General features: G+C 34.8%; 2 protein-coding genes and 1 non-coding gene across 4 annotated transcripts in view; 1 reads left to right on the forward strand and 2 right to left on the reverse strand.

Annotated features, from left to right (window-relative positions):
• LOC18043773 (cell division control protein 48 homolog B) overlaps positions 1 to 676 on the reverse strand; it is a 4,873-nt gene extending 4,197 nt beyond the window's left edge. Inside the window, 3 exon segments of the mRNA XM_006437849.2 lie at positions 89 to 200; positions 298 to 342; positions 434 to 676. Of these exon segments, the coding sequence (XP_006437912.2) occupies positions 89 to 200; positions 298 to 342; positions 434 to 565 (289 nt within the window). The 5' untranslated portion in view covers positions 566 to 676.
• A 1,401-nt stretch (positions 677 to 2,077) lies between these two features.
• On the reverse strand, positions 2,078 to 7,622 carry LOC18044199 (asparagine synthetase domain-containing protein 1). 2 transcript variants are annotated; one of them, XM_006437852.2, is made up of 14 exons: positions 7,422 to 7,622; positions 7,062 to 7,326; positions 6,756 to 6,934; positions 6,517 to 6,652; positions 6,035 to 6,310; positions 5,748 to 5,851; positions 5,053 to 5,167; positions 4,609 to 4,714; positions 3,989 to 4,082; positions 3,432 to 3,628; positions 3,123 to 3,222; positions 2,932 to 3,048; positions 2,791 to 2,847; positions 2,078 to 2,527 (listed from the first exon to the last, which is right to left on the reverse strand). In XM_006437852.2, exons 1-14 carry the CDS (start codon positions 7,512 to 7,514, stop codon positions 2,417 to 2,419), a joined length of 1,950 nt encoding a protein of 649 aa, XP_006437915.1. In that variant the 5' UTR covers positions 7,515 to 7,622; the 3' UTR covers positions 2,078 to 2,416. The 2 variants fall into 2 exon arrangements, with proteins under 2 accessions (XP_006437915.1, XP_024042460.1); XM_024186692.1 differs by lacking the exons at positions 2,078 to 2,527; positions 2,791 to 2,847; positions 3,123 to 3,222 and having other exon boundaries at positions 2,935 to 3,048.
• A 48-nt stretch (positions 7,623 to 7,670) lies between these two features.
• Positions 7,671 to 7,742, forward strand: TRNAT-CGU. The gene has a single exon. It is a non-coding gene; the product is annotated as a tRNA-Thr (tRNA).
• Positions 7,743 to 11,966: the final 4,224 nt, after the last annotated feature.

The raw sequence follows: 11,966 nt of genomic DNA on the forward strand, positions 1-11,966 counted from the left end.
GCAGAGCACACTTGTAAGCCAAAACAACACATGTAGATAAATCTAATACAGCAGATATGAAGAGTAAAAAAGACAAATAAAAAATAACCCAAATGTGACACCATTTCATTCTCATGACATCATCCTTAAAAAATTGACTATAACCTGATAACAGTTAAATGAGCACCGCATTCCCGAACAACTGCACGCACCAAGCTTGTCTAGCATTGCAAGAAAACTGAGTTAATAAAATAAAACCATAAATCATTTTTTTTTTTTTTTTGCTTAATGTTGACTTTAGTAAAATGAGAGTGATACCTTGCCGGTGCCCGGAACACCATATAAGAGAAGACCTCGAGGCCACTGAAGGAAAAGAGAGAAGAAAAAAAAAACCACTGATTAGTATTAGAAGCGAATAAATCAATATAAAGAAGGATTGGAGATTGCAGCTTACCTTCAGACCAAGCTTTTGGGCTTGTGAAGAGTAGAGAAGAGGGAAAGTGATGAGCTCTCTAAGAGCTTCAACTGCTGCTCTGTTTCCACCAATTGCTTCTTCAGCTTTCCATTTCTCATTGTGCTCGCTCATAATCCTTCCTTTGCTTTCCGTTTTTGGAGCCAATCTCTGGTTTTTCGTTATAATCTCTAATTTAGCCGCCAATATAAGAGAATAGAAGACTGTCCTGCCTCTGCAGAAAAAAAAAAAAAAAAAAAAAAAAAGCGAACTTTTTCCCATAGAGCCACGAGGGAAGACTAAGGAGTAGAAACTGAAAAACGCAGCGTTTCAAAATATTAATTTTTATTGACGAGTTCAGAAAATTAATGTATGGCTGGGATTAATATTTACATGTCATACTACTTCTATAAAGTTTTACGACAAGTCATCTTTGCGGTGAGGTTATAAACGACAGAACATATTTAAATGGTAAAAGATTTTTCTTTTTTTCTTTTTTCCTCTGTCTCTCAACTAAGTAACAAATTAACAAACAACTTATTGATTGAGTGGTGAGCATCTTTTAGTTCATTTTGAGCTCTTCTTTTAAAGTTTAATTTTACCATTGACAATATTATTTTTCTTCTTTTTGTTCGGTTTGTCTTTATTTTTATTTGTTGGGCTACAATAATTTTTAACTCTATATCAAAGCTTTAAAAAAAAAGACTATTTGAACCCACCAAAATATTTTGTAAACCTACCTTTTCTTAAAAAATATTTATTACCATAATATCCAATAACATATTTACTGTTGAGGACAAGATTATATAATTAAAAAATAATAATTTACTCTTTACACCCAACTCTAAGTTCTTTTTTCCCCTAACATCCACTGTCATCCTTTAAACCCTAAAATCCAAGAGGCTTCTCTAATATATATATTTTTTACAAATGTCTCGGCAAATTAGAAATAAAGGAAATCAGGACCAGAGGAGAAACATAGGAAGACAAGGCTAAGTTTTCATAATCTTTTAATTGTTTAACATTTCTCTCATATTTATTTGAATTTTATTTGTTTTTATAACTAATTCAATCCCAAATGCTTGATTTCATTGATAATAAACTCCAAATATTTATTTGGCCGAAAATTTACGCAACTTAAATTTGATTTAGATTAAACTTTATTTTATGTTTTTATTAAGCTAAATTGAAAAAGTCAACTAGTGGGCATCTATGGGCTAATGATGCTTAATGGGTCAACTAGTGGGTATCCATGGGTTAATGATGCTTAATGGATCAAATTGTGGGTATCCATGGGCTAATTATGTTTAATGGGTTTATTTAGTAGTTACATTAAAATAAAATTTAGATTTGTTTGGATATATTTAGCATTTAGATGGGTAAATCGAGTAAAATTCTAATTTTCAAATTTTAATGATGGGCTTTAAAAATGTGATCAAACAATATTTAAGTGTACTAATACAACGCCCACCATTGGCTGTTCTTTTTACAACCTTTTGTTACGTGCAGGCTTATAACAATATATATGATTATGATTTGATTATTATATATTATTTAGGTCATGATTATTTTATAATTGTTGTAAGGTAAAAGGCGAACTATAACCATACACACAAAATGATAAATAATGATCATGTGATTATAAAAGAGTGTTCTATCTTGTTCCAACACATTCGAACCCTATTGTTTTTTTATCCTATAACTATCAAATCCAATGTTACAAAAAGTTAAAGCACAAAGCTCACTCAATCCAAGAAAATAATGGAAGTAAAGAATAAAAACTACATGAGCCAGCTACATTTATATGGAACGATCTTTTTTTTTTTTTTTAACGCTGCCGTTACAAAAAGCCAGTTTGGGGACCTTCCGGACAAAAAGCCAGCAGGACAATAGAATGTAAATGTGCAGAAACAAAGTTGTTGGCCGCTCACAAATATCTCAATCCATTTCTGGATTTCGGTAAAGAATATGACTAAGTAGTCATCATCAAGATGAATTTTGCTTGTGAATTACCACACTTCCTGCAGATGCCTGGTTCGCTGCACGATTACTTCCAAAATTCTTTCTATTTGATTCCCTCGCAATCCTTGAACCAAACTATTCCAACAAAGCAGAAAACTTTAGATCATTTATTATATGAAATCTTCTTATTCATACAAACTTTTCCAGGTTTAAGGCTTCACTATTATTCAATACAATAAGCTTCTGCAAATAGCTTCTTTAGGAAAGCAGAAAACCAAAAAGAAAGTTCAAGTGTGAAGTCCTGCACAATTTCAAATTTTCATGTATATGCACATTTGAATGCTAAAAGGCTGGAAATGTATATTCTACTCGTCAAATTTAATTGCAAATAGAGCTACCTGAATTGCTCGTTTTGGCAAAGTAGCAGCTTCATATAAACCAAGCATCTTTGCTACCTTCAAGATACATGAAAAAAGATATTTTTCTGTTAGGTTAATGTAAAGCACATGATTTTAGAACCTTAAAGAAATAGCACTTACCTCTCTCAGAATCTTCTTATCACCTGTTCCACTGGGTTGATCGAGGTTTGCAATCTCCCACAAAGGAATATCAAGCAAAGTCCTTATAACATCTTCGTCCAAGAAAGGAAATCTAGCCTGGTAGAAAACAATTATTAGATGTGTTTACAGGGGGTTATGGACTAATTTTCTGTTTAACTAGTTAGACATACCTCCTTGCCATTATCACTACAGCATCTATCATCTCTCCCTAGATTTCTTTTCCAAATTCTCTGCATGTCCAATTTCATTTCCTCGTCTAGCCCAACCCAACTATAGCATGTATAGAATAAAATAAAAATGTATTTCTCTACAAAATACATGATGATTTATTTAGAATTATGTCAAATATATTCATTGAAAAAAAGTTATTGTAACTCTTGACGGTGTATAATTAGGCTCTCAACATATTGATGCCAAAACGCAGAAAAAATTATCAGTATCACTTCAGTGCCTACTCTCTAAGAGCAGGATAAGCATACCTTCCATGTTTATATTTCGTTCTATGCCTGCCATAGCCAGCACATTGCTCGTCAGCTCCAGAACCAACTAGAATGATCCTTGATTTAGAAATGTACTTCACACGCTGCTGATCCACATCATTACTACTGGTGACTCCTTCATAGACCCAACCATCACCACTGGCGGCCAGCCATAAGGCTATCCCTATATTCAGATCCTGAAACATTAACTTAAAGGTCAGTTTCCATCCATTTGGGCAGCCAAGCTGACACTTTTATACATGGGAAACCACTAAGCAATTATCACAAGCATGGACTAATACAAATTATAGATCATAGAGTACCTTAAGAAATCTAAAGGAGTGTTATAATTACAAGGTTCTGAAAGATCAAAAAGGAAAGAAAAAGAGAAAAACAAAGCAGCCACTCAAGCATAAGATACATATATGCATGCCTTCAAATTAGCCAATTACATAGCTAAGAAGACAAAGCTAGTTAAATGCTTCAATGGAATCTAGAACAGAACCTATTAACTGACATGTCTTAAACTAACTTCTCTATGAAATCAGACTTGATACCATGTAGGTGTTAGCAGGATTTATGAGTGACATGACATGCTTGGTCTCTGAAGTCAGATTGGACAAATCAGAATCTATCTCCACAAGCTTCCACCTGCATTTCCAAGACCATTTAAAATCAATTTTAAGATACTCAGCAAGATAACTTTTAAAGGAAATCCAAATGCCATTTGGGCTTTCGCTCAAAATAATAAAGGGGTGGGATGAGGTGGGGTTGAAGTAGATCCTGGTCAAACATTACGTCGGTTAGAAGAAAAAGAGAGGGAGACGGAAAAAGATATACTAAGAAACATAGAAAAAATTATCAATGAATTGAATTCAAAGCCAACTAAAACTCACTGTATGAATGACAAACTTGTCTGAGGAAATAATACCAATGGGTTTCTCGTTTTGGTGCAGGAAGAAAAACTCAAAAGTCTCTTTTTGTTTATTTGCACATCCATTGATTCTAGGTTCTCAACTCTTAACATTTGCTACCTGACTTTCTAACTAGGAAAAGTTCCCCAGTTAATAATTATTCATATTGTACTAAGAATGAAATTTCTTAATACAAGAAACATAGATCTACATTTAGGAGTACAACAAGGACACAGACACGATGCGAAAAGTTCAAGCTGTACCTTCTCAAAGGTGCGATTCCTCTCAGTTCCTTTAACCCTGCCTTAGCAGAGATTCTATCAGGAGCAAATTGGCCATCAAAGCTCACATTAAGAAGATCGATCTCATCTGCCAAATGAAATTTAATTAGAGAAACACTCAGCTGAAGGAACTATCAAGCATACCAAACAGGTTCTCCAGGCTTTTAGTTTCTTTTTTTCCAGGGTCAGCTACATTTTAACAGATCAAGAATCCAATAAAAATTTCAGATTGAATTTCTAAGAATCCTAATATGGAGAAGACCTAACAGCCCTGAGCTTGCATATTTACCAAACATGCTGCTCTATTATAAGTTCCATAAACCTAGGAAATGTAACAAATAGCAGACATTTATTGAGATAATCATACACAAAACACTTAAGAGGAAAGAAAAAATTAAAATGGGAAATATATGCAGCAACACTTACAGCTAGGATCAAGGCACTCATTTAGTAATGCAGCAAGTATCATAGAGTCTAATCCCCCAGAGAAGAGCACTGCCACTGGAGCAATTTCCTCTTGTCTCCTACCACATATAACTGCCTATGCATTCAAATCCAAGTTAGAAAATAAAATCATAATTAAACGTAAATGAAGCTCATTCAATTTGAAGAACCTTGAGGACTCAAGTTTTAGCTCAATGGACGAGTAATCAATTATAATTGGTAGATATTAGTTGATTTAATAGTAAGCACTCGTTGGGTGGTACAAGAGGTCATGCAATTGAATCATGCTGACATGGTTCAGACAGAAACAAAAGTCAAGGAAAGCAAACCCTAAATTTCTGGCCAAGGATCAGTCAGAAAACAGAGCATGTATGACCCACTATAACTGAATCTTTTGGTGGCAACATTCTAACAAAGAACCATCTTGTTTACTAATTTCAGTAAATATTTAAATAAGTTATATTGGAAAGATTCAAAGTAGTAAAACTTGTAAACAATCACAGTAGCAAAAGCCAAGTCCAAATTTTTTAAACATAAAATCATACCTGTCTTGAAGTATTCGTTTGAAGATTTTGATTGTCCAAAGAAACAAAAATTTTCTAAATAGTTTCATAGTTTTTATTTTATTTTATTTTAACAAAATACATCTTTCAACAAAATAAAGCTAAACAACAAACCTGAAATATTGTATGCAAAGAAGAGCGCTGCATGACAGATTTTCTTAAAGCATTTAGAACTCTCTGCACTGACATTGAACATGGAACTGAAGCTGGTATAGGTCCTAATCACCAAAAGAAAAAGAGGGAAAAAAGACGAAAGGTTACAAATCCGTGTGACAATGAAGCTTATAGTTTCACTGGTCAAATTATTTTAAAGAACTATGCAAAATAATTACATAAATTGCAATTTTTCTATTTTCCTTGACAACTTTAGATGCATCATGATATGATTATAAAGTATAAACCTGATTCAGAGATTATATCAGAGCAAGCGGAATGTATGTTATGCTCCCCCAAATGTGTCTCACAATTCGAAAAACCACAATTCTCAGTTGTAGGTTCAACGAAAATTCTCTCCCATTTAATCAGCTCCATTAGCATTGCATTGGTCCATTCATGCTTCCTAAGTTCACCAACAAAACATCTATCCAGCTCTGAGACATCCATGGACAAACTGTATACCCCGCATGGAAGCTCTTCCCAGAAGTTGAGCTTGCTAATTCCATTTTCAACTTCAGGATCTACAATTAGTATGGAACTTGTTAATATCAAGAAAGTATTATGAAAATATCAAGGACACCAGAATCAAACTACCACAAAAAAGTTTCTTAATCCCGAGATAGTCATTTTAACAAAGTCTTTTTCACCAGAATCATTCTTAAAAAAAAAAAAATGCTAATCTTCTTATTTCTACAATAGCAATAATTATCTATCAAGCATTATATACCCAAATTTTGCTCAAGAGAAGACGGAGGTGACACAGAAGATAAAAGAAACCGAGCATCATCCTCAGTTGGCCAGTGAACAAGCAGGCTCCTCCGACCAAGTGCATCTCGACCAAACCACAGAGTTTTTGAACTATCCTTTACATCATAAATCAAATAAAACTTCAGAGACGAGTTCCCTGCAGTTACAGATTCTACATAACTTTAGATATCCGTAAAAGGAACTTACCACTCAAATTACCTGCCAGTAGATTAGAGCCCAGGGACCCTTGATTGATGAAAGAACATCCACAACAGAACTTCGCCCCTTCTCTTCACAACCGTTATGCGACTTACAGGAGCAGCACTGAGCCAAAGTGTGCATAAGGACTTCACCATCATTGCCATGACTCCCAACATGAATCCCATCAAAAATTTCACCTGTAAAAGGTAAAAACAACGATCGCAGTCCAAATTAAATATCAGGTGATTGCCTGCAGAAGGGTCAGTTTGAAAAGAGTAACGATGCATTTGGAAGTGCTTTTGCGGGAACTAAACATAATCTTACCGTTATAAACAAGAATATTGCGGGACGAATCTAGGAAGGGCTGAAAAATAGGATAGAGTCCTCTAAGTTGTAAAGTGGCGCCAATAAAAAGCAGTTCAGCTTTACCATTCAAAGAAGAGCTGCTGTCTTCGATAACCGAAATTATTTGTCGGTCGTCGATCGAAGTTGGATTGTTTGAGTGAAGCAAAAGCTTCTTGGAACCCAAGCTATCAGGACCTCTCCTCCTCAGTGCTGCTTTGAGATCATCCACAGAAAACTCCAGCCGCTGTTCCAAAAAGTGCAGAGCCGTATTAGTTTAAAAAAAATAAAAGAATAAAAATCAAGCTGAAGATGAGTGATGCTGGAGGGGATGGAGCTTACTTGGTGGGACTTTGGGGGCGGAGATGTTGCATCAACAAGGATAGATGATAAATCGATGCGAATGCCGGAGATTATCAGAGCAATTCCACACATTTCTTTCGGTCTCAATAGAAAACCCCTGTAACCGTCTCTTGCGTGCTCAAGGGTTTTAGCACCACCCTTTCATCTGGGAGCATGCATTCACCAAGATCTCTCATTAATTATTTTATTCACCTGTCAAATTGCATTTTACAAAAATTGCTTCTCGTTGCTTCCGTAGCATAGTGGTAGTGCGTTCGCTTCGTAAGCGAAAGGTCGCGAGTTCGATCCTCGCCGGGAGCTTTTTGTCGACGTCGGCTTTCGGAACGAGTAGAATTTTTCAACGTGGGCCAGATCCCTTAGCCTAGTTGGTGTTGATACGGGCTTCCCCTTTTTTGGCAGAAGGCTTTCCTTTTGAATGCTGCCTGTTATGTTAAGGTGGTGTGGAATTTCAATGATGTGGAGACAAATGCTCGTTTCAGACCTAGGGGTATAGGTTGTGCTATACTAAATTTATAAATATATAAGTTACATCGTAACTGTCTATTAAGAAGATTTCAATAGATAAAAATTAAGTTATAAGATTTAGATATTCTTCTAATGTTGTCTGTTAAGTTAAGGTGTTGGAGAATGATTTTATTTAGGGGTGGGTGCGGTTCGGTTTTTTACTAAATTTTTCATAATCGTTCGATTACGATTATTTTAAAATCATAATCGCGATTAATCAAATTACCAAAATAATCAAATGCTCGATTAATTGAAATAATTCGGTTCGGTTCGGTTCGATTATGAGCCTATTGAGCCTATTTTGGACTTTTTTAAATTTAAAACCTTAAATTAATAAATCTACTACAAACATAAAAAAGTTAACAAACAAAAAATCAAAATATGTCTCAAAATATGTTCAAGAACACATAACATATTCAAATAACAAGTTCAAATCAAAATAAATAAGCAAAAAGTCTTTTAAACTTTAACAAAACTACAAAAGCATTAAACATCAATCAACTCCCAAATCTCAATTACTCCTCAGCTGCTTGTTCTTGTTGAGCTACTATTGGCCTATCAAATTCTACATTAACAAATTAAACAAAAATATTATAATGATTAGTTAAGAGTGAAATAACCAAAACAATATCAAAATATATTAGTAACATATTACCTGCTTCAATAACTTCATAGAATTCAGTTTCCTCCTGAGTAGGTTGTATTATCCGTTCTCCTAATAGAGTTGAGCGAAGCCAATTTTGAGTGCAAATCAATGACTCAACAGTTTTATGAGTTAAAGAACTTCTAAAAGGATCAAGAACACGTCCTCCTGTGCTAAATGCCGATTCTGGAGCTACAGTAGATACTGGAATTGCCAAAACATCTTTGGCAATCTGAGACAAAATCGGATACCTATGCCCATTCAACTTCCCCCAAGTCAAAATATCAAAATGGGCATTACTAGTACTCTCATTAGCATCCGTCAAGTACTTTTCAACATCATTTTTCGAACTAATGTCATCATTTGAACTTTGCTTCATCATTTTGAAAGATGAAAAAAGATCAATTGACATTATACTACTACTAGGATCACCACCACCACCACTACTACTACCATCATGGATATCACCAAAACAAACACCACCATTATTCCTCACATCACTCCCACCAATATAGCTATTATATAACTTCATCAACAACTCTTTAATGTTAGATTTCAATTCTTCAACCTTCTTAGGTTCATACATGCTACTAAAACAAAATGTAACAAACTCCAATTTACATCTAGGATCAAGCACATTTGCTACAAATAATAACATGTTAACCTGATCAAAAGAATCACCCTAATATTTAGCAAACTTTTGCTCCATTTTTTCGGTCATTTTCTTCAACAAATCATCACTAGAAGTAGCAAGTGACTTCAAATTAATTAGAACTTTTGCCATTTCATTTAAGTAACCATTGGAAGTGACATCAAGAGAGCTACTAAATTTCAAGGTCACATAATAAAAAATCGATAAAACGTTGACTAACCTCCTTGCATTTGCCCAATCGTCATTGCTCGGTGGCCCCTCCCTCTTCTTTTCACCCTCATCCTCAGCAAACCAATTAACATAATGTCCATCATCTTCCTTCATCCTATCAAATGCTTTTTCAAACACAACCGCTTTGTGCAACATCAAATATGTTGAATTCCATCTAGTAGGCACATCCAACACCATAAGCCCTCCATATGAGATTTTCTCCCTATCAACACATGTTTTAAACTTTTGCAATCTTGCTGGAGAGGATCTAACATACTTTACTGCATTGCAAATACTAGCTATTGAATGATTCACCTCCGGCAACCCATCTTGCACAATCAAATTTATTATGTGTGCCGAACACCTCACATGCATATATAAACCATTCAAAACCATTGAATTCACATTCCAATTTGCTAACTTTTTCTTCACATAAGTTATTGCAACTTTATTGGCACTTGCATTGTCTACTGTAATTGTGAACAACCTCTCAATCCCCCAATCAATCAAACATGCCTCAATTAGCTTCCCAACACCATCTCCTTTATGATTAGCTATAGGTGTGAAACTAAGAATCCTTTTATGCAACACCCACTCCGCATCAATAAAATGAGCAGTAATGACCATGTAGTTAGACATTTGAATTGATGTCCACGTATCTGTGGTAATACACACTCTCTGCTTGCTTGCACCAAAAACACTTTTTAAAAACCCTTTTTCATGCTGATACAATTCAAGAATATCCCTTGTAATTGTTCTTCGGGATGGCACATCAAATCTTGGGCAACAAGTTTGTATGAACTCTAAAAGCCCTTCAGCCTCCACAAAGCTAAAAGGTAATTCATCATTGACAATCATCTTCACAAGTGCCATTCTACAAGCCTCTTGACTAAACCCGCCACTAAGTTTAACAACTCCATCATCTTTATCTTTTCCCTTTTGACGGAAAAGTACTTGTTGCTTCGGATCCCCTTCAACCTTCACACTTTCATATGACCTACATCTATTCAAATGATTCTTCAAATTAGTGGTATTTCCTCTATTAGCTGCAAAGGTTTTACGGCAATGATGACATTTTTCTTTGTTTCCACAAGGTAGTTTGGTAAAATGAGCCCAAACATTTGATCTCAAAGGTATTTTTCTTTTTTTTCCATCATCAATCTCCACCTCTTGCACTTCCTCCTCATCATAATTTTCCATTCTACACAAAAAAATCAACACCACAGCAGCAACAAATCAACACAACAGCAGCAACAAATAAAAAATCTCGGGGATTAACCAACCATTTAAAGACACTTAGCAGAGGGCCGTGACTAGAACTTTTTTTTCAATAATTTTGGCATTGTTGTTGTCTAATGTTGCCCATTTATGAATGCAACAAATTTCTTGTGAAAATATTATATAGAAATGAGCTTTCAATAATTGTTTGAATAAAAATTTTTAAAAGTGGGACAGTCCTGGAAGAGTTGAAAACGTTGATCAAGATAGACTTGTTGTAGTTTGCTTATATTAATGATCACGGGTTTAATTTAGAGATTTGAGCCCAAGTCCCTACATTTACGTTATTAATCATTTTTGTTGATTAACGCTAATTGATTAGAGGAATGTGATAACGAAAAGATGAAAATAACTGCTCAAATGCTTTGCCGAGTGCATACTTACAAATCCACTAGTTTAGCTTTTAATCACATATATAAACCACCATCGTCACAAAATTATCATATATTACACAATAATCAAAGCAAATTATTGAAAAGTTATGAAGCTAACCAACTCGGCTCATCTAAATCTACTCCAACAACAAACACTCACAAGTCCAACAACGTTAAACTCTGTTTCAAGTTTTACTGTTTTTACCCTCGGCATGAGCACATCAGCATGTGAAATCATTAAAATCCAAGTAATAGCAAACTCACAAGTTGTAGCTTTGTGGACATCACTCGGCGACCAGCAGCAGCGGCAGGCTGCAGCAGCAGCGACGAGCACGAGCAGCGGCAGCGACAAGCACAAGCAGCAGCAGCGACGAGTTCAGGGGCTGAAGGTCACGAGTTCAGTGGCTGAAGTGAAGATCAGTTTACTCACTTAGTCACTTTAGGATTAAGGATTCCGGATTATTATTCGGTTTATTTGATACTCGGTTCGGTTTTTCGGTTTTTTTTTTTAAACCGAAAACCGAACCGACTGGTTTTACTATTTTCTCTATATTACTAATTCGGTTTTTTGAGTGTAAAAAAACCGAACCGAACCGAACGGTTCGGTTCGATTTTTGATTAATCAACTTTTTTTGCCCACCCCTAATTTTATTTTAATGATTTTGACACAAATGCTCGTTTTAGACCTAGACATATAGATCGTATCATATTAAATTTATACACGTTTTTGTTATAAATACATAAGTTACGCCGTAATTGACTATTTGGAAGATTTCAATAGATAAAAGTTATAAAATTTAGATATTCTTCTAATAACTTAATAAATTGAAATTAAAAATCACGTGTATTATGTTAATTAGTTA

Source organism: Citrus clementina, unplaced genomic scaffold (assembly GCF_000493195.1).
Source record: "Citrus clementina cultivar Clemenules unplaced genomic scaffold, Citrus_clementina_v1.0 scaffold_4, whole genome shotgun sequence".
Classification (NCBI taxonomy): domain Eukaryota; kingdom Viridiplantae; phylum Streptophyta; class Magnoliopsida; order Sapindales; family Rutaceae; genus Citrus; species Citrus x clementina.